Source organism: Oncorhynchus gorbuscha, linkage group LG22 (genome assembly GCF_021184085.1).
Source record: "Oncorhynchus gorbuscha isolate QuinsamMale2020 ecotype Even-year linkage group LG22, OgorEven_v1.0, whole genome shotgun sequence".
In the NCBI taxonomy this organism is placed as follows: domain Eukaryota; kingdom Metazoa; phylum Chordata; class Actinopteri; order Salmoniformes; family Salmonidae; genus Oncorhynchus; species Oncorhynchus gorbuscha.
Window position 1 is genome coordinate 51,698,756 of NC_060194.1, and position 23,280 is coordinate 51,722,035.

At 43.8% G+C, this 23,280-nt stretch overlaps 2 protein-coding genes across 5 annotated transcripts in view; one reads left to right on the top strand and one right to left on the bottom strand.

Moving 5' to 3' along the window:
• Positions 1-750: 750 nt before the first annotated feature.
• LOC124009372 (elongation factor 1-delta-like) lies at positions 751-22,732 on the bottom strand. 2 transcript variants are annotated; one of them, XM_046321145.1, is made up of 8 exons: positions 22,577-22,732; positions 11,963-12,089; positions 6,308-6,367; positions 5,657-5,765; positions 5,444-5,529; positions 2,167-2,349; positions 1,653-1,847; positions 751-915 (listed from the first exon to the last, which is right to left on the bottom strand). In XM_046321145.1, the coding sequence occupies exons 2-8, from the start codon at positions 12,080-12,082 to the stop codon at positions 877-879; spliced, it is 792 nt and encodes a 263-aa protein (XP_046177101.1). In that variant the 5' UTR covers positions 12,083-12,089; positions 22,577-22,732; the 3' UTR covers positions 751-876. The 2 variants fall into 2 exon arrangements, with proteins under 2 accessions (XP_046177101.1, XP_046177102.1); XM_046321146.1 differs by lacking the exon at positions 6,308-6,367.
• Positions 22,423-23,280, top strand: part of LOC124009371 (chemokine XC receptor 1-like) — a 39,484-nt gene continuing 38,626 nt past the window's right edge. The window contains exon 1 of one of the 3 annotated variants that reach the window (XM_046321144.1): positions 22,423-23,264. The gene's annotated coding sequence lies outside the window, so the exon portion shown is untranslated. The remainder of the gene's footprint in view (positions 23,265-23,280) is intronic. The other 2 variants (XR_006834286.1, XR_006834287.1) reach the window with 2 other exon arrangements.

The following is a 23,280-nucleotide window of genomic DNA, read 5'->3' on the forward strand; positions in this document are numbered from 1 at the left end:
TATTCCACAGTACTACTACTACGTTTATATATATATATATATATTCCACAGTACTACTACTAAACTATGTTTATATATATATATATTCCACAGTACTACTACTAAACCGTTTATTTATATATTCCACAGGACTACTACTAAACTATGTTTGCGTTCTGGCAGCGAGTCTGCGTGCTCTAAGGTTGGCGGGAAAGATCGGCACATTCTCATGTCAAGTTCCGTTTTTATGATTGCAACTTTCTGTGTGAAAACTGACTCATGTTTTAGGTGCATATGCAACGTTTCTAAATGAGGCTGCTGGTTCTGAACGTGAACACAGCCAATCCCTACCTGTGTGTGTGAGGGGTAGAGTACACAGGGGGACCCCCAGCCGTACCCCTGACTGGGCTCAGGTGCTGTGTGGAGGGGCGTCTAGGGGTGCTTCCCCTCACTGGGCCTTTACTAGTCCTGTATTAACAGACCTATATATAGTCATGTTTGCCCTCATTCAGACAGAAACAGACAGGTGTTTGTGCTTAAAGCTGTGTTTTATTAGTAACTGGAAGCAGAGAGCAGCAGTAACTCTTTGGATGACTGGAGGGAGGGAGAAGAGAGGGAAGGAGGGAGAGAGAGAGGAGGGAGAGGAGAGAGGGAAGGAGGGAGGAGAGAGGAGAGAGAGGGAAGGAAGGAGGGAGGAGAGAGGAAGGAGGGAGGGAGGGAGGAGAGAGGGAAGGAAGGAGGGAGGAGAGAGGGAAGGAAGGAGGGAGGGAGGAGAGAGGAAGGAGGGAGAGAGAGGAGAGAGGGAAGGAGGGAGAGAGGGAAGGAGGGATGGAGGAGAGGAAGGAGAGAGAGGGAGGGAAGGAGGGAGAGGAGGGAGGGAGGGAAGGAGGGAGAGGCTTAGATCTTGTTGAAGGCAGCCACGTCAACACTCTGGACCTGAAATAGAAGAGCTCAGATCAGGGTAATGTGTCCTCAGACCACTATAATACACTAGTAGTAGTATCTCAGATCAGGGTAAAGTGTCCTCAGACCACTATAATACACTAGTAGTAGTATCTCAGATCAGGGTAAAGTGTCCTCAGACCACTATAATACACTAGTAGTAGTATCTCAGATCAGGGTAAAGTGTCCTCAGACCACTATAATACACTAGTAGTAGTATCTCAGATCAGGGTAAAGTGTCCTCAGACCACTATAATACACTAGTAGTAGTATCTCAGATCAGGGTAACGTGTCCTCAGACCACTATAATACACTAGTAGTAGTATCTCAGATCAGGGTAACGTGTCCTCAGACCACTATAATACACTAGTAGTAGTATCTCAGATCAGGGTAAAGTGTCCTCAGACCACTATAATACACTAGTAGTAGTATCTCAGTATCTCAGATCAGGGTAAAGTGTCCTCAGACCACTATAATACACTAGTAGTAGTATCTCAGATCAGGGTAACGTGTCCTCAGACCACTATAATACACTAGTAGTAGTATCTCAGATCAGGGTAATGTGTCCTCAGACCACTATAATACACTAGTAGTAGTATCTCAGATCAGGGTAATGTGTCCTCAGACCACTATAATACACTAGTAGTAGTATCTCAGATCAGGTTAATGTGTCCTCAGACCACTATAATACACTAGTAGTAGTTGTGTCATCTACAGCGTGTGATACTCACATAGTCTTCAAACTTGGTGATCTCTTCCTCTAGCAGGTCTGTCCCCACCTTGTCGTCCTCGACAACACACCCGATCTGAAGCTTCTTTATGCCGTAACCCACGGGAACCAGCTTGGACTGACCCCACAGCAGACCGTCAGCTACAACAGACCTCACACACTCCTCCAACTTAGACATGTCTGTCTCATCATCCCACTGAGAAAGAGAGGAGAGAGAGGTGGGGAGAGGAGGGGAGAGGGAGAGGTGTGGAGAAAGCATTAGATAGAGGACAGACAGGACAACATACAGGTTTGACATAGAGTATGATAGAGGACAGACAGGGGACAACGTACAGGTTTGACATCGAGTAGGATAGAGGACAGACAGGGGACAACATACAGGTTTGACATCGAGTAGGATAGAGGACAGACGGGACAACATACAGGTTTGACATCAAGCAGGATAGAGGACAGACAGGGGACAACATACAGGTTTGACATCGAGCAGGATAGAGGACAGACAGGGGACAACATACAGGTTTGACATCGAGCAGGATAGAGGACTTGGCGATGAGTGCTGGTTTCTTAGACTTCTTGGCAGCGTAAGCAGCGATTCTCTCCTCCTTCAGCCTCTCTGCCTCTTCATCCTCCTCATCGCTCCCAAAGAGGTCCATATCATCATCATCCTCCTCTACCTTCACAGACTGAACAGTCACCGCCTGGGAGGAGACAGGAGAAATTAGCATCTACAAAATATTGTTCATACACTGATGGAACAATTTCAAAGATTTTTCTCAGTTGCAGTTCATGAGGAAATCAGTCAATTTAAATAATTTCATGAGGCCCTAATCTATGGATTTCACATGACTGGGAATACAGATCTGCATCTGTTGGTCACAGATACATTAATAAAGAGGTAGGGTGTGGATCAGAAAACCAGTCAGTATCTGGTGTGGATCAGAAAACCAGTCAGTATCTGGTGTGGATCAGAAAACCAGTCAGTATCTGGCGTGGATCAGAAAACCAGTCAGTATCTGGCGTGGATCAGAAAACCAGTCAGTATCTGGTGTGGATCAGAAAACCAGTCAGTATCTGGTGTGGATCAGAAAACCAGTCAGTATCAGAAAACCAGTCAGTATCTGTGGATCAGAAAACCAGTCAGTATCTGGTGTGGATCAGAAAACCAGTCAGTATCTGGTGTGGATCAGAAAACCAGTCAGTATCTGGTGTGGATCAGAAAACCAGTCAGTATCTGGTGTGGATCAGAAAACCAGTCAGTATCTGGTGTGGATCAGAAAACCAGTCAGTATCTGGTGTGGATCAGAAAACCAGTCAGTATCTGGTGTGGATCAGAACACCAGTCAGTATCTGGTGTGGATCAGAACACCAGTCAGTATCTGGTGTGGATCAGAAAACCAGTCAGTATCTGGTGTGACCATTTGCCTCCTCATGCAGCGCGACATCTCCTTCATGGAGTTGATCAGGCTGTTGATTGTGGCCTGTGGAATGTTGTCCCACTCCTCTTCAATGGCTGTGTGAAGTTGCTGGATATTGGCGAGAACTGGAACACACTGTCGTACATGTCGATCCAGAGCATCCCAAACATGCTCAATGGGTGACATGTCAGGTGAATATGCAGGCCATGGAAGAACTGGGACATTTTCATCTTCCAGGAATTGTGTCCAGATCCTTGTGACATGGGGCTGTGCATTATCATGATGAAACATGAGGTGATGGCTGTGGATGAATGGCACAACAATGGGCCTCAGGATCTCGTCACGGTATCTCTGTGCGTTCAAATGGCCATCAATAAAATGTGTTCATTGTCCGTAGCTTATGCCTGTCCAAACCATAACCCCACCGTTACCATGGGGCACTCTGTTCACAACGTTATCACTAAACCCCTCGCCCACACGACACCATACACGCTGTCTGCCCAGTACAGTTGAAACAGGGATTCATCCTTGAAGAGCACACTTCTCCAGCGTGCCAGTGGCCATCAAAGGTGATCATTTATCCACTGAAGTCGGTTACGACGCCCAAATGGAGTCAGTTCAATACCCTGGTGAGGACGACTAGCACGCAGATGAGCTTCTCTGAGACTGGTTCTGACAGTTGGTGCAGAAATTCTTCAGTTGTGCAAACCCACAGTTTCATCAGCTGTCCAGGTGGCTGGTCTCAGATGCTCCCGCAGGTGAAGAAGTCGGATGTGTAGGTCCTGGCTTGGTTACGTGTCTGTAGTTGTGGTTACGTGTGGTCTGTGGTTACATGGTCTGTGGTTGTGGTTACGTGGTCTGTGGTTACGTGGTCTGTAGTTGTGGTTACGTGTGGTCTGTGGTTACATGGTCTGTGGTTGTGGTTACGTGGTCTGTGGTTACGTGGTCTGTGGTTTCATGTGGTTGTGGTTACATGTGGTCTGTGGTTACGTGGTCTGTGGTTACGTGGTCTGTGGTTGTGTTTACGTGGTCTGTGGTTACATGTGGTCTGTGGTTACGTGGTTTGTGGTTACATGTGGTTGTGGTTACATGTGGTCTGTGGTTGTGGTTACATGTGGTCTGTGGTTGTGGTTACATGTGGTCTGTGGTTGTGGTTACGTGGTCTGTGGTTGTGGTTACATGTGGTCTGTGGTTACATGTGGTTGTGGTTGCATGTGGTCTGTGGTTGTGGTTACATGTGGTTGTGGTTACATGTGGTCTGTGGTTACATGTGGTTGTGGTTACATGTGGTCTGTGGTTTCATGTGGTTGTGGTTACATGTGGTTGTGGTTACGTGGTCTGTGGTTGTGGTTACGTGGTCTGTGGTTTCATGTGGTTGTGGTTACATGTGGTCTGTGGTTGTGGTTACGTGGTCTGTGGTTTCATGTGGTCTGTGGTTACATGTGGTTGTGGTTACATGTGGTCTGTGGTTGTGGTTACACGTGGTTACATGTGGTCTGTGGTTGTGGTTACATGTGGTTACATGTGGTCTGTGGTTACATGTGGTTACATGTGGTTACATGTGGTCTGTGGTTACATGTGGTCTGTGGTTGTGTTTACATGTGGTCTGTGGTTGTGGTTACATGTGGTCTGTGGTTACATGTGGTCTGTGGTTACATGTGGTCTGTGGTTGTGGTTACATGTGGTCTGTGGTTGTGGTTACATGTGGTCTGTGGTTACGTGGTCTGTGGTTACATGTGGTCTGTGGTTGTGAGGCTGATTGGACGTTCTGACAAATTCTCTGAAATGATGTTGCTGCTTATGGTAGAGAAATTATTCATTAAATTCTCTGGCAACAGCTCTGGCGGACATTCCTGCAGTCAGCATGCCAAATTCACGCTCCCTCAACTTGAGACATCTGTGGAATTGTGTTGTCTGACAAAACTGCACATTTTAGTGGCCTTTTATTGTCCACAGCACAAGGTGTACTTGATCATGCTGTTTAATCAGATTCTTGATCTGCCAGCCCTGTCAGGTGGATGGATTATCTTGGTGAAGGAGAAATGCTCACTAACAGGGATGTAAACACATTTGTGAGAAATATTGTTTTTGTCGTATGGAACATTTCTGGGATCTTTTATTTCAGCTCATGAAGCATGGGACCAACACGTATGTTTGTTCAGTGTAGTTATAAAGCCTAAATATCGTTCATGATCACACCATTCTTGGTACAGAAAAAATCCAAATGTACACCTTCAATCTTCAACCGAATGTCCGCTTCAGTCCGCACAGAGTTCCGTGTCCACAACAGCCAATGCAGCTGCGGACGGGGTTGGACGTTCGAAATTGAAGCATTTCGCTTGAGCGGACAGTGTAAATTAGACTTCTCTAAACCCACCTTGGCACAGGGAACAGCCGGGCTCCTCTCCAGAACCCGGACTCTGTTCTCCAGCTTGGACAAGGCTGCTCTCAGATCCTCCACCACTACAAACAAACACACAACATCATCACTGTTTCTGTGGTCTGTGAACTGGATGAATGAAGATATTTTCCACGTCAATATAGATCAGAATATCATATATCAATAACATTAAATTAAAGACAGACGTACCTTTCTGCAGTCCCTGGTTCTCCAGCTCTACACTCTTCATACGAGACACCAACTCCTGGTCCCCGCTGGCTGAGGAAGACTGCACACCCACCCGGTGGTCAGAGGAAGACTAGACACCCACCCGGTGGTCAGAGGAAGACAGAGCAGATATTTAACTGTCAACCGGTCAGCTCTCTGACAGAGCAGATATTTAACTGTCAACCGGTCAGCTCTCTGACAGAGCAGATATTTAACTGTCAGGAGCAGGGTTCCCCAATTGGTGGTCTGAATTTGGCCCCCCAAGCATTCTGAGAACACTGTAGAAACACCAGGAGTTCAGCTCCAAGTTGTTAATGTTAATTTAAGAAATAGAGAGACATGTGATCGTCTACAAATGGAAGAACGGTTTGAAATGATTCTGTTTTCGTCAAACATTATATCAGTTTGGGACTCCTGCAAGCAAATTGGAGTCTACAAATGATTTGTAATTATTTTCTGGCCCCCAATCATCCGGTTAAGAAAGAAATTGGTCTGTGGCTGAATCTAGTGGATGATCCATGGTGTAGAGGACAGAGAGGACAGAATTAGAGAGTGGGTGGTGGGGGTTGGTCTATCTGTGTGTGTCGTACACGCCAGTCCAGTCCAGACCATGCACCTCTCACGGGGACTTACATTCCTGTGCTGGCGCTTCTGGGGACGAGATCGTCCTCTACCTTGGAGCGCTGACTTTACCTGGTTAACATGGAGAGGGGAAGGAGGACAGTGAAACAGACAGGGAGGAGGACAGGACAGTGAAACAGACAGGGAGGAGGACAGGACAGTGAAACAGACAGGGAGGGAGGACAGGACAGTGAAACAGACAGGGAGGAGAGGACAGGACAGTGAAACAGACAGGGAGGAGAGGACAGGACAGTGAAACAGACAGGGAGGAGAGGACAGGACAGTGAAACAGACAGGGAGGAGAGGACAGTGAAACAGACAGGGAGGAGAGGACAGGACACAGACAGGGAGGAGAGGACAGTGAAACAGACAGGGAGGAGAGGACAGGACACAGACAGGGAGGAGAGGACAGTGAAACAGACAGGGAGGAGAGGAAAGGACACAGACAGGGAGGAGAGGAAAGTGAAACAGCCATGAAGGAGAGGAGGAGAAAGATTGCAGGTCCACCAAGATAGACGTCAGGAACACTACAGAAAGAGAAGTCGGGAATACTACAGGAAATAAGGGAAATTGAAAACAGAGAAAGATGTAAGTAATAGATTGTTAACCAGAGCCACATTATTTCAACTACACCGTCTCTGAGAATGTTACAACAGCCGCGAGTTACTAAGAGTTTCAGAATGTTACAACTAAGAGTTCCAGAACATTACAACAGCCGCGAGTTACTAAGAGTTTCAGAATGTTACAACTAAGAGTTCCAGAACGTTACAACAGCCGCGAGTTACTAAGAGTTTCAGAATGTTACAACTAAGAGTTCCAGAACGTTACAACAGCCGCGAGTTACTAAGAGTTTCAGAATGTTACAACTAAGAGTTCCAGAACGTTACAACAGCCGCGAGTTACTAAGAGTTCCAGAACGTTACAACAGCCGCGAGTTACTAAAAGTTCCAGAACGTTACAACAGCCGCGAATTACTAAGAGTTCCAGAACGTTACAACAGCCGCGAGTTACTAAGAGTTCCAGAACGTTACAACAGCCGCGAGTTACTAAAAGTTCCAGAACGTTACAACAGCCGCGAGTTACTAAAAGTTCCAGAACGTTACAACAGCCGCGAGTTACTAAGAGTTTCAGAATGTTACAACTAAGAGTTCCAGAACGTTACAACAGCCGCGAGTTACTAAGAGTTTCAGAATGTTACAACTAAGAGTTCCAGAACGTTACAACAGCCGCGAGTTACTAAAAGTTCCAGAACGTTACAACAGCCGCGAGTTACTAAGAGTTCCAGAACGTTACAACAGCCGCGAGTTACTAAGAGTTCCAGAACGTTACAACAGCCGCGAGTTACTAAGAGTTCCAGAACGTTACAACAGCCGCGAGTTACTAAGAGTTTCAGAATGTTACAACTAAGAGTTCCAGAACGTTACAACAGCCGCGAGTTACTAAGAGTTCCAGAACGTTACACTAGCCGCGAGTTACTAAGAGTTTCAGAATGTTACAACTAAGAGTTCCAGAACGTTACAACAGCCGCGAGTTACTAAGAGTTCCAGAACGTTACAACAGCCGCGAGTTACTAAGAGTTCCAGAACGTTACAACAGCCGCGAGTTACTAAGAGTTCCAGAACGTTACAACAGCCGCGAGTTTACTAAGAGTTCCAGAACGTTACAACAGCCGCGAGTTACTAAGAGTTCCAGAACGTTACAACAGCCGCGAGTTACTAAGAGTTCCAGAACGTTACAACAGCCGCGAGTTACTAAAAGTTCCAGAACGTTACAACAGCCGCGAGTTACTAAGAGTTCCAGAACGTTACAACAGCCGCGAGTTACTAAGAGTTCCAGAACGTTACAACAGCCGCGAGTTACTAAGAGTTCCAGAACGTTACAACTAAGAGTTCCAGAACGTTACAACAGCCGCGAGTTACTAAGAGTTCCAGAACGTTACAACTAAGAGTTCCAGAACGTTACAACAGCCGCGAGTTACTAAGAGTTCCAGAACGTTACAACAGCCGCGAGTTACTAAGAGTTCCAGAACGTTACAACAGCCGCGAGTTACTAAGAGTTCCAGAACGTTACAACAGCCGCGAGTTACTAAGAGTTCCAGAACGTTACAACAGCCGCGAGTTACTAAGAGTTCCAGAACGTTACAACAGCCGCGAGATACTAAGAGTTCCAGAACGTTACAACAGCCGCGAGTTACTAAGAGTTCCAGAACGTTACAACAGCCGCGAGTTACTAAGAGTTCCAGAATGTTACAACAGCCGCGAGTTACTAAGAGTTCCAGAACGTTACAACAGCCGCGAGTTACTAAGAGTTCCAGAACGTTACAACAAAGAGTTCCAGAACGTTACAACTAAGAGTTCCAGAACGTTACAACTAAGAGTTCCAGAATGTTACAACTAAGAGTTCCAGAACGTTACAACAGCCGCGAGTTACTAAGAGTTTCAGAATGTTACAACTAAGAGTTCCAGAACGTTCGAGTTACTGAGAGTTCCAGAATGTTACAACAGCCGCGAGTTACTAAGAGTTTCAGAATGTTACAACTAAGAGTTCCAGAACGTTACAACAGCCGCGAGTTACTGAGAGTTCCAGAATGTTACAACAGCCGCGAGTTACTAAGAGTTTCAGAATGTTACAACTAAGAGTTCCAGAACGTTACAACAGCCGCGAGTTACTAAGAGTTCCAGAACGTTACAACAGCCGCGAGTTACTAAGAGTTCCAGAATGTTACAACTAAGAGTTCCAGAACGTTACAACAGCCGCGAGTTACTAAGAGTTCCAGAACGTTACAACTAAGAGTTCCAGAACGTTACAACAGCCGCGAGTTACTAAGAGTTCCAGAACGTTACAACAGCCGCGAGTTACTAAGAGTTTCAGAATGTTACAACTAAGAGTTCCAGAACGTTACAACAGCCGCGAGTTACTAAGAGTTTCAGAATGTTACAACTAAGAGTTCCAGAACGTTACAACAGCCGCGAGTTACTAAGAGTTTCAGAATGTTACAACTAAGAGTTCCAGAACGTTACAACAGCCGCGAGTTATTAAGAGTTCCAGAACGTTACAACAGCCGCGAGTTACTAAGAGTTTCAGAATGTTACAACTAAGAGTTCCAGAACGTTACAACAGCCGCGAGTTACTAAGAGTTCCAGAACGTTACAACAGCCGCGAGTTACTAAGAGTTCCAGAACGTTACACTAGCCGCGAGTTACTAAGAGTTTCAGAATGTTACAACTAAGAGTTCCAGAACGTTACAACAGCCGCGAGTTACTAAGAGTTCCAGAACGTTACAACAGCCGCGAGTTACTAAGAGTTCCAGAACGTTACAACAGCCGCGAGTTACTAAGAGTTCCAGAACGTTACAACAGCCGCGAGTTACTAAGAGTTTCAGAATGTTACAACTAAGAGTTCCAGAACGTTACAACAGCCGCGAGTTACTAAGAGTTTCAGAATGTTACAACTAAGAGTTCCAGAACGTTACAACAGCCGCGAGTTACTGAGAGTTCCAGAACGTTACAACAGCCGCAGTTACTAAGAGTTTCAGAATGTTACAACACTAGTTACTGAGAGTTCCAGAACGTTACAACAGCCGCGAGTTACTAAGAGTTCCAGAACGTTACAACAGCCGCGAGTTACTAAGAGTTCCAGAACGTTACACTAGCCGCGAGTTACTAAGAGTTTCAGAATGTTACAACTAAGAGTTCCAGAACGTTACAACAGCCGCGATTTACTAAGAGTTCCAGAACGTTACACTAGCCGCGAGTTACTAAGAGTTCCAGAACGTTACACTAGCCGCGAGTTACTAAGAGTTTCAGAATGTTACAACTAAGAGTTCCAGAACGTTACAACAGCCGCGAGTTACTAAGAGTTCCAGAACGTTACAACAGCCGCGAGTTACTAAGAGTTCCAGAACGTTACAACAGCCGCGAGATACTAAGAGTTCCAGAACGTTACAACTAAGAGTTCCAGAACGTTACAACAGCCGCGAGTTACTAAGAGTTCCAGAACGTTACAACTAAGAGTTCCAGAACGTTACAACAGCCGCGAGTTACTAAGAGTTCCAGAACGTTACAACTAAGAGTTCCAGAATGTTACAACTAAGAGTTCCAGAACGTTACAACAGCCGCGAGTTACTAAGAGTTTCAGAATGTTACAACTAAGAGTTCCAGAACGTTACAACAGCCCGCGAGTTACTAAGAGTTTCAGAATGTTACAACTAAGAGTTCCAGAACGTTACAACACAGTTATTAAGAGTTCCAGAACGTTACAACGAGTTACTAAGAGTTTCAGAATGTTACAACTAAGAGTTCCAGAACGTTACAACAGCCGCGAGTTACTAAGAGTTCCAGAACGTTACAACAGCCGCGAGTTACTAAGAGTTCCAGAACGTTACACTAGCCGCGAGTTACTAAGAGTTTCAGAATGTTACAACTAAGAGTTCCAGAACGTTACAACAGCCGCGAGTTACTAAGAGTTCCAGAACGTTACAACAGCCGCGAGTTACTAAGAGTTCCAGAACGTTACAACAGCCGCGAGTTACTAAGAGTTCCAGAACGTTACAACAGCCGCGAGTTACTAAGAGTTTCAGAATGTTACAACTAAGAGTTCCAGAACGTTACAACAGCCGCGAGTTACTAAGAGTTTCAGAATGTTACAACTAAGAGTTCCAGAACGTTACAACAGCCGCGAGTTACTGAGAGTTCCAGAACGTTACAACAGCCGCGAGTTACTAAGAGTTTCAGAATGTTACAACAGCCGCGAGTTACTGAGAGTTCCAGAACGTTACAACAGCCGCGAGTTACTAAGAGTTCCAGAACGTTACAACAGCCGCGAGTTACTAAGAGTTCCAGAACGTTACACTAGCCGCGAGTTACTAAGAGTTTCAGAATGTTACAACTAAGAGTTCCAGAACGTTACAACAGCCGCGATTTACTAAGAGTTCCAGAACGTTACACTAGCCGCGAGTTACTAAGAGTTCCAGAACGTTACACTAGCCGCGAGTTACTAAGAGTTTCAGAATGTTACAACTAAGAGTTCCAGAACGTTACAACAGCCGCGAGTTACTAAGAGTTCCAGAACGTTACAACAGCCGCGAGTTACTAAGAGTTCCAGAACGTTACAACAGCCGCGAGATACTAAGAGTTACGTTACAACAAGTTACTAAGAGTTTCAGAATGTTACAACTAAGAGTTCCAGAACGTTACAACAGCCGCGGCCGCGAGTTACTAAGAGTTCCATCCTAACTAAACATTCCCAGCAGCACCAGTTGAAACATGGAGGACAGGACAGAGGCTAGAACTGACTGACAGATGTTTTCAGCCCAGCTAATAAAAGGTTAGTGTGGCTTAACACACACGAACCCAGAGGACTGTCTGAAAGGGTCCCAACTTAGCGTCTCAACTGATACTCTATCAGAACCTCATGGCACCTTATCACACCACGTTCCTTAGTCAAGCAGGTACCTGGGGAGAGAGAGTGTGTGTGTGTGTGTCGTTATGTCAGTACCTGGTGGAGTGTGTGTGTGTCGTTATGTCAGTACCTGGTGGGTGTGTGTGTGTGTGTGTGTGTCGTTATGTCAGTACCTGGGAGTGTGTGTGTCATTACGTCAGTACCTGGGAGTGTGTGTGTGCCGTTACGTCAGTACCTGGGAGTGTGTGTGTGCCGTTATGTCAGTACCTGGTGGTGTGAGTGTGTGGAGGGGCCGTTGGCTCCCTCGTAGAAGCGTCTCTCAGCCTCATCGTAGCGGGGCTTCTCAAACCAGATGTTATCTTCACCAAGGCACTGTAGACCAGACATTATGATACTGATGAAGAAGGAGAGAGAAAGTGAGAAGAAGAGAGAGGAAGTTAGAGAGTCATGAGCTCCTGAGAACTTCTGCAGAAATAATTTAATTTGAGTTTAATAAATGTAGATAAAATCCAAGTTTTTCACAAGGACATACAGGATACTACATCCAAACCTTCACTCCACAGCCAAATTCCAGACCTACAAACATGTCTGGTTAGAGTAACTAAGAGTTCCAGAATGTTACAGCCGCGAGTTACTAAGAGTTCCAGAACGTTACTAAGAGTTCCAGAATGTTACAACAGCCGCGAGTTACTAAGAGTTCCAGAACGTCACAACAGCCGCGATTTACTAAGAGTTCCAGAACGTCACAACAGTTCCATGTAGTCATGACTCTATGTAGTACTGTGGAATAGAGTTCCATGTAGTCATGGCTCTATGTAGTACTGTGGAATAGAGTTCCATGTAGTCATGGCTCTATGTAGTACTGTGGAATAGAGTTCCATGTAGTCATGGCTCTATGTAGTACTGTGGAATAGAGTTCCATGTAGTCATGGCTCTATGTAGTACTGTGGAATAGAGTTCCATGTAGTCATGACTATGTAGTACTGTGGAATAGAGTTCCATGTAGTCATGGCTCTATGTAGTACTGTGAAATAGAGTTCCATGTAGTCATGGCTCTATGTAGTACTGTGGAATAGAGTTCCATGTAGTCATGGCTCTATGTAGTACTGTGGAATAGAGTTCCATGTAGTCATGGCTCTATGTAGTACTGTGGAATAGAGTTCCATGTAGTCATGGCTCTATGTAGTACTGTGGAATAGAGTTCCATGTAGTCATGGCTCTATGTAGTACTGTGGAATAGAGTTCCATGTAGTCATGGCTCTATGTAGTACTGTGGAATAGAGTTCCATGTAGTCATGGCTCTATGTAGTACTGTGGAATAGAGTTCCATGTAGTCATGGCTCTATGTAGTACTGTGGAATAGAGTTCCATGTAGTCATGGCTCTATGTAGTACTGTGGAATAGAGTTCCATGTAGTCATGGCTCTATGTAGTACTGTGGAATAGAGTTCCATGTAGTCATGGCTCCATGTAGTACTGTGGAATAGAGTTCCATGTAGTCATGGCTCCATGTAGTACTGTGGAATAGAGTTCCATGTAGTCATGGCTCCATGTAGTACTGTGGAATAGAGTTCCATGTAGTCATGGCTCTATGTGGTACTGTGGAATAGAGTTCCATGTAGTCATGGCTCCATGTAGTACTGTGGAATAGAGTTCCATGTAGTCATGGCTCTATGTAGTACTGTGGAATAGAGTTCCATGTAGTCATGGCTCCATGTAGTACTGTGGAATAGAGTTCCATGTAGTCATGGCTCTATGTAGTACTGTGGAATAGAGTTCCATGTAGTCATGGCTCTATGTAGTACTGTGGAATAGAGTTCCATGTAGTCATGGCTCTATGTAGTACTGTGCGCCTCCATAGTCTGATCTGGACTTGGGGACTGTGAAGAGACCTCTGGTGGCATGTCTTGTGGGGTATGCATGGGTGTCTGAGCTGTGCACCAGTAGTTTAGACAAGACAGCTCGGTGCATTAAACATGTCAATACCGCTCATAAATACAAGTAGTGATGAAGTCAATCTCTTCTCCACTTTGAGCCAGGAGAGATTGACATGCATATTATTAATGTTAGCTCTCTGTGTACATCCAAGGGCCAGCCATGCTGCAATTTTCCTTAGTCCCTCTTTGTGGCACCTGACCACAGGACTGAACAGTAGTCCAGGTTTGACTAAACTAGGACCTGTAGAACCTGCCTTGTTGATAGTGTTGTTAAGAAGGTAGAAACTAGGGCCCGTAGGACCTGCCTTGTAGATAGTGCTGTTAAGAAGGTAGAAACTAGGACCTGCCTTGTAGATAGTGCTGTTAAGAAGGTAGAAACTAGGGCCTGTAGGACCTGCCTTGTAGATAGTGTTGTTAAGAAGGTAGAAACTAGGACCTGTAGGACCAACCTTGTTGATAGTGTTGTTAAGAAGGTAGAAACTAGGGCCTGTAGGACCTGCCTTGTTGATAGTGTTGTTATGAAGGTAGAAACTAGAGCCTGTAGGACCTGCCTTGTTGACAGTGCTGTTAAGAAGGCAGAGCAGCGCTTCATTATAGACAGACTTCTCCCCAACCCAATCCAGGGTTACTCCAAGCAGTTTAGTCACCTCAACTTGCTCAATTTCCACATTAGAGGTTAGTTGAGGTTTAGGGTTTAGTGAAGGATTTGTACCAGGCGCAACAGGAACGTTCATATGAACGCTGGAGAAGCTCTCAACTGTGCAGGGCGTGTATGGTGTTGTGTGGGAGACCGGGCGTGTATGGTGTGTGTGGGAGACCGGGCGTGTATGGTGTTGTGTGGGAGACCGGGCATGTATGGTGTTGTGTGGGAGACCGGGCGTGTATGGTGTTGTGTGGGAGACCAGGCGTGTATGGTGTTGTGTGGGAGACCGGGCGTGTATGGTGTTGTGTGGGAGACCGGGCGTGTATGGTGTTGTGTGGGAGACCGGGCGTGTATGGTGTTGTGTGGGAGACCGGGCGTGTATGGTGGTGTGTGGGAGACCGGTTTGCTGATGTCAACTAAAATACTACACTGAACAAAAATATAAAAATAACATGAAGTGTTGGTCCCTTCTTTCTCTCACATTTTGTGCACAAATTTGTTTCTGCATTTCTCCTTCGCCAAGATAATCCATCCACCTGACAGGTGTGGCATATCAAGAATCTGATTAAACAGCATGATCATTACACAGGTATGAATGTCCACCAGAGCTGTTGCCAGATAATTTCTCTACCATAAGCCGCCTCCAATGTCATTTTAGAGAATTTGGCAGTACATCCAACCGGCCAATCAACCGCAGATCACGTGTAACCACGCCAGTCCATGACCTCCACATCCAGCTTCATCACCTGTGTAATCGTCTGAGACCAGCCACCTGGACAGCTGATGAAACTGTGGGTTTGCACAACCAATTAAATTTCTGCACCAACTGTCAGAACCAGTCTCAGAGAAGCTCATCTGCGTGCTAGTTGTCCTCACCAGGGTATTGAACTGACTCCATTTGGGCGTCGTAACCGACTTCAGTGGATAAATGATCACCTTTGATGGCCACTGGCACGCTGGAGAAGTGTGCTCTTCAAGGATGAATCCCTGTTTCAACTGTACTGGGCAGACAGCGTGTATGGTGTCGTGTGGGCGAGGGGTTTAGTGATAACGTTGTGAACAGAGTGCCCCATGGTGGTGGTGGGGTTATGGTATGGGCAGGCATAAGCTACAGACAATGAACACAATTGCATTTTATCTATGGCCATTTGAACGCACAGAGATACCGTGACGAGATCCTGAGGCCCATTGTCGTGCCATTCATCCACAGCCACCACCCCATGTTTCAGCATGATAATGCACAGCCCCATGTCACAAGGATCTGGACACAATTCCTGGAAGCTGAAAATGTCCCAGTTCTTCCATGGCCTGCATACTCACCAGACATGTCACACATTGAGCATGTTTGGGATGCTCTGGATCGACATGTACGACAGTGTGTTCCAGTTCCCGCCATTATCCAACAACATTACAGTCATTGAAGAGGAGTGGGACAACGTTCCACAGGCCACAATCAACAGCCTGATCAACTCCATGTGAAGGAGATGTGTTACGCTGCATGAGGCAAATGGTCACACCAGATACTGACTGGTTCTGATCCACACCAGATACTGACTGGTTCTGATCCACACCAGATACTGACTGGTTCTGATCCACACCAGATACTGACTGCTTCTGATCCAAACCCTACCTCTTTATTAAGGTATCTGTGACTAACAGATGCAGATATGTATTCCCAGTCATGTGAAATCCATAGATTAGGGCCTAATGAATGTATTCCCAGTCATGTGAAATCCATAGATTAGGGTCTAATGAATATATTCCCAGTCATGTGAAATCCATAGACTAGGGTCTAATGAATATATTTCAATGAACTGATGTTCTTCTATGAACTGTAACTTGGGAAAATCTTTGAAATGGTTGCATTTCTATTGTTGTCCATGGTACCTCTATATAGTAATGTGGATTAGAGAAGTTGAGTTGAATGGTGAGCCTGTCAGGTAGCCTTCATTCTCTCCTAGCATCTAGCCTAGCGGACGCCATTTTCCAGATTCATGACCACTTTGTTCCTCTGGAGGTTGATGTCGTCACTAATTTTGACCATCCTTCCAGGGCAAAAACTCCAGTATGTTTTGAACAGATTATTATTATTATTATTATTATATATATATATATAATAATAATAATATGTATATATATATATGGACCGTTGGTTTTCTAAGAGAAGTCTCTACACAATTAGCATTATTTTACCCATTGGTCAAAAGGTGTGTTTTTGATTGGACACCTTAAAAATAGGAATCCATAACATTACAGCTGCATTTACCATTAAGAAAACGTGACATTTTAACCGAGAAGCTCAGAGATGGGTATCTGTTCTTTCCTCATGTCACCGACTTAAAACATGTCATGGTTTTATTTTTTCAAGGGTAAACATTCGCTGAACAAGTCACATAATAGCATGGTTAAGTTATTAATTATACTGGGATACACCCAATACACTCAATACACCCAGACACAGATACAGGCGTCCTTCCTAACTCAGTGGCCGGAGAGGAAGGAAACTGCTCAGGGATTTCACCATGAGGTCAATGGTGACTTTAAAACAGTTACAAAGTTGAATGGCTGTGATAGGAGAAAACTGAGGATGGATCAACAACATTATAGTTACTCCACAATACAAACCTACTTGACAGAGTGAAAAGAAGGATGCCTGTACAGAATAAAAATATTCCAAACATCCTGTTTGAAACAAGCCACTTAATACCGTAAAAGACGTGGCAAAGCAGTTCACTTTGTGTCCTGAATACAAAATGTTATGTTTGGGCAAATCCGATACATACTGGATTTGAAGCATAGTGGTGGCTGCATCATGGCTATTCTTGATATAGTTTTTCCTGGATAAAAATAAACTGAACGGAGCGCAGGGAAAAATCCTAGAGGAAAACCCGTTTGTCTGCTTTACACCAGACACTGGGGATCAGTACACCTTTCAGCAGGACAATAACATACGACACCATGAAGACAGTAAATACTCCAGAATGACCATGTTACAGTTTTCACCTAAATCGGCTTGGAAATCTACGGCATAAGTTGAAAATTGTTTTTTGCCATGATCCTCAACACCTTGACAGAGATTGAAGACTTTTTTCAAGAATAATGGGCAAATATTGTCCAATCCAGGTGTGGAAAGCTCTTCGAGCCACACCCCAGAAGACGCACAGCTGTAACGCTGCCAAAGCCGTTCCGACAGGTATTGACTCGTTGGTGACTAACTTATCAAAATCAAGGTATATTTATTTTCATTAACCTTAAAAAATAAATAAAAATAAAGACAATTAAATTAATTTTAATTCCACTTTGTAACAATAAAAATGTATAAAATCCAAGGGGTGAATACCTAAATACCTCAGATTCTTTATAGGCAGATCATGTTATGCCATTTGCCCATTCAACTTGGAAACACATAAAATACCTTAGAAACACCCACATCCTAATAGACCAAAATTAATATGTTTGGAGAATTATTTTTATTTTTTAAGTCACTTCATGCCTAAAGAGTGACTGCCTTTAAAAAGCAACAAATCCCTTTGAAAACAGTCTGTTGAGTCAGAAACATTTATTATTGTGTCAAAATTGACTGCGAAGTGTAAATATGATAATTTGTCATAATGTAAGTCTGGTCTAAAACAGAGTTTGGAACATCTGTGCATCACAACAGGTAAATGGAAGTGTTTTTTTAATTTGACCTTTATTTAACTAGGCAGTTAAGAACAAATTCTTATTTTCAATGACTGCCTAGGAACAGTGGGTTAACTGCCTGTTCAGGGGTAGAACGACAGATTTGTACCTTGTCAGCTCGGGGGTTTGAACCTGCAACCTTCCGGTTACTAGCCCAATGCTCTAACCACTAGGTCCGTTTGCCAACTAACATGGGGTGAACAGCTGCGTTGATTGCTCTCTGTTCAATAGACAGAAGAGACAGACCTGCCAATCAAGCGCTGACATTGTTCACACAAGAAAACACGACACATATTATACGTGGGAAATACTGCACCAGACGCATTAAATACTGCACCAGACACATTAAATACTGCACCAGACACATTAAATACTGCACCAGACAGACGCATTAAATACTGCACCAGACAGACGCATTAAATACTGCACCAGACAGACGCATTAAATACTGCACCAGACAGACGCATTAAATACTGCACCAGACACATTAAATACTGCACCAGACACATTAAATACTGCACCAGACAGACGCATTAAATACTGCACCAGACAGACGCATTAAATACTGCACCAGACAGACGCATTAAATACTGCACCAGACAGACGCATTAAATACTGCACCAGGCAGACGCATTAAATACTGCACCAGGCAGACGCATTAAATACTGCACCAGACAGACGCATTAAATACTGCACCAGACAGACGCATTAAATACTGCACCAGACAGACGCATTAAATACTGCACCAGACACACGCATTAAATACTGCACCAGACAGACGCATTAAATACTGCACCAGACAGACGCATTAAATACTGCACCAGACAGACACATTAAATACTGCACCAGACAGACACATTAAATACTGCACCAGACACATTAAATACTGCACCAGACACATTAAATACTGCACCAGACAGACACATTAAATACTGCACCAGACAGACACATTAAATACTGCACCAGACAGACACATTAAATACTGCACCAGACAGACACATTAAATACTGCACCAGACAGACACATTAAATACTGCACCAGACAGACACATTAAATACTGCACCAGACAGACACATTAAATACTGCACCAGACAGACACATTAAATACTGCACCAGACACATTAAATACTGCACCAGACACACACAATACTGCACCAGACACACACATTAAATACTGCACCAGACACACACATTAAATACTGCACCAGACAGACACATTAAATACTGCACCAGACAGACACATTAAATACTGCACCAGACAGACACATTAAATACTGCACCAGACAGACACATTAAATACTGCACCAGACACACACATTAAATACTGCACCAGACACACACATTAAATACTGCACCAGACAGACACATTAAATACTGCACCAGACAGACACATTAAATACTGCACCAGACAGACACATTAAATACTGCACCAGACAGACACATTAAATACTGCACCAGACAGACACATTAAATACTGCACCAGACAGACACATTAAATACTGCACCAGACAGACACATTAAATACTGCACCAGACAGACACATTAAATACTGCACCAGACAGACACATTAAATACTGCACCAGACAGACACATTAAATACTGCACCAGACAGACACATTAAATACTGCACCAGACAGACACATTAAATACTGCACCAGACAGACACATTAAATACTGCACCAGACACATTAAATACTGCACCAGACACATTAAATACTGCACCAGACACATTAAATACTGCACCAGACACATTAAATACTGCACCAGATGCATTAGTTAGATGTCAAATTGCGTGACTGAGACCTCCTCGGCAAAAACGTCAAATGAATTACAGATTGCGTGAGTCATCTTAGATTCTTTCTGACCAAATCTGGGGATTTGGAGGAAATACACGTAATAACAGCACCTCTAGTTACGCTAAAATAAGGGCCGTTTTTGTCAATAGCATTAAGATCATTGATTTATCTCAAATAATTATAATTGACTCACATTGGCTCTACCGTAACACCCTGTATATAGCCTCCACATTGACTCTGTACCGTAATACCCTGTATATAGCCTCCACATTGACTCTGTACCGTAATACCCTGTATATAGCCTCCACATTGACTCTGTACCTGGTACCCCTGTATATAAGCCTCCACATTGACTCTGTACCACACACACCCCTGTATACAGCCTCCACATTGACTCTGTACCGGTACACCCCTGTATACAGCCTCCTTATTTTTGAATAGGTATTTTCTTAAAACAGCAAACATTGACTCTGAATAGGTATTTTCTTAAAACCCCTGTATATAGCCTCCACATTGACTCTGTACCGTGACAAATACCCTGTATGTACCGTAATACCCTGTATATAGCCTCCACATTGACTCTGTACAGTTTTACCCTGCATACTATAGCCTCCACATAGACTCTGTACCGAAACCTGCCCATCTGCACCAATATATAAGCCTCCACATCGACTCTGTACCATAAAATATTCCCTGTATATAGCCTCCACATTGACTCTGTATTTGAAATATATTTGCCCTGTGTTTAATAGCCTCCACATTGACTCTGTACCGTTACCCCCTGTATATAAGCCTCCACATTGACTCTGTACCGGTACCCCCTGTATATAGCCTCCACATTGACTCTGTACCGTAATACCCTGTATGTACCGTAATACTCTGTATATAACCTCCACATTGACTCTGTACCATAATACCCTGTATATAACCTCCACATTGACTCTGTACAGGTACCCCCTGTATATAAGCCTCCACATCGACTCTGTACCGTAATACCCTGTATATAGCCTCCACATTGACTCTGTACCGGTACCCCCTGTATATAGCCTCCACATTGACTCTGTACCGTAACACCCTGTATATAGCCTCCACATTGACTCTGTACCGTAACACCCTGTATATAGCCTCCACATTGACTCTGTACCGGTACCCCCTGTATATAGCCTCCACATTGACTCTGTACCGGTACATCCTGTATATAGCCTCCACATTGACTCTGTACCGTAATACCCTGTATATAGCCTCCACATTGACTCTGTACCGTAATACCCTGTATATAGCCTCCACATTGACTCTGTACCGTAATACCCTGTATATAGCCTCCACATTGACTCTGTACCGTAATACCCTGTATATAGCCTCCACATTGACTCTGTACCGTAATACCCTGTATATAGCCTCCACATTGACTCTGTACCGTAATACCCTGTATATAGCTCCTCTATTGTTATTTACTGCTGCTCTTTAATTATTTGTTTTTCATCTGTTACTTACACATGTACACATGTACACACACACACACACACACACACACACACACACACACACACACACACACACACACACACACTTATTTTTGAATAGGTATTTTCTTAAAACAGCAAAGTTGGTTAAAGGCCTGCAAGTAAGCATTTCACTGTTGTATTCAGCATGTGACAAAAACAATTTGATTTGATTTTAGGATTAACAAGTGACGGTTTGATGTAGATTTGGGTTACAGAATCTAAGAGATCAGTACAGTTTTACAATGGCATACTATGGAACACTCATTACCAAAACATGCACTCATCTCCGAAACCTGCTCATCATTAATGTTATGCACCAATATTTAGACAAATAAAACCTATACTACAGTCATTTTAGCTTATCCAAATATGAGTACATAAAATATTCATACACAAGTAATAATGACAAGAAACAAGATTCAGAAAAGATTTCTAAATACATTTTCATTTGAAATATATTTGCCTTCAGTGTTGTTTAACTCAGGCGCTTTCATTAGCTGGTGGTCCGTCTGTAGCTCAGTTGGTAGAGCATGGCGCTTGTAACGCCAGGGTAGTGGGTTCGATCCCCGGGACCACCCATACGTAGAATGTATGCACACATGACTGTAAGTCGCTTTGGATAAAAGCGTCTGCTAAATGGCATATATTATTATTATTATTATTATAGCTGAACAATTACAGAAATATTAGATCTGCATGTATTACTTTTTTGGACTTTGAAAACTGTTCGAAGTTGTGGACATGGTCTAGTGATCATTGCTTCCTATAGCATCATGGTACATGTATAGTGATCATGGCTCCCTATAGCAGCATGGTACATGTCTAGTGATCACGGTTTCCTCTATCATGGTACATGTCTAAGGGATCATGGCTTCCTATAGCAGCATGGTACATTTCTAGTGATCATGGCTTCCTATAGTATCATGGTACATGTCTTGTGATCAGTTTCTCATGACAGACATGACATTAAAAACATTCTAAACAATTCAGGATAAAAGAGCTTTGCTCCATTTCATATTGGACTTGATTGTCATGCAAACGTTTTGTTTTCCCCTTGAAAGGACATTACTACTTGATAAAGAGCAAGTCCGTGCAAGTAACTAGTGGAGTCAATTGCAGCTGTGCGTTGGCGTCTCCGATTTGTGGTTTGATGTGTGGCAGGGAAACTCTGCAGGGTAAGTTTGGCATGCCGAAAGTTGCTACCTATATTCGGCCACGTGCTATTAAATATTCCCCGTTAAAAATATTTTCTAACTAAAAGAACATTACACTCAACTATAGATACTTGGAGGTGTAAAATAATCCGTTAGTTTGACTCACTGTGTATTTTTTAATCGAGGTTTTGTAGTTGAGTCGGAGTTGCCGGCGTGCACCCTGCTGTAATCCGACGAGCCAAAAGAAGTGGACAGGATGGACGAACAGTAGTTGTTCAGAAAGGACGGGGGAGTGGAGGGGACTTTTAGAAGTTTATATCCTGCATGGCGGAACTATTACACGATATAAAGAGATAGTGACCACTATATGAAACTGTAGAGACCTATTCGTTTACGGTTTAGTTAGCAGTGAAAAGCTAGTTTATGTTTTACCATTTTTTTTAATGTACTTGCTCAGTTGGTACGCACCAACATTCAAAACAACAACAACCACAATGCACTGCGCTTAGGGTGTGTCGTAAAACTTGGTCCGGTAAGAAAAGAGGAGAGGAAAGTTTTTTTTTTAGCAAACAACAAAACACGTCTTTCAAGTAGCTCGCTGTTTGTAAGAACATCTGATTTAGGTTTGGCCATTGGTTTTCGTTCTACATGGGACTGTGAAATCCGTAGAGTTTATCTGCCACATAACTCACCGTTGACAGATAGCTAGATGGTAACATAGATGGTAAAAACACAGAACTTAGATACGGCAGAGATGGTATCAATCAACCCAGTGGACTCTGATCCGGTACTCGGGATCAACGTTGTGGTGAAGGATGAAGACGGAGAGGTAGTGGATTATTTAGCGGAACCAAGTAAGTTTTAATGGAT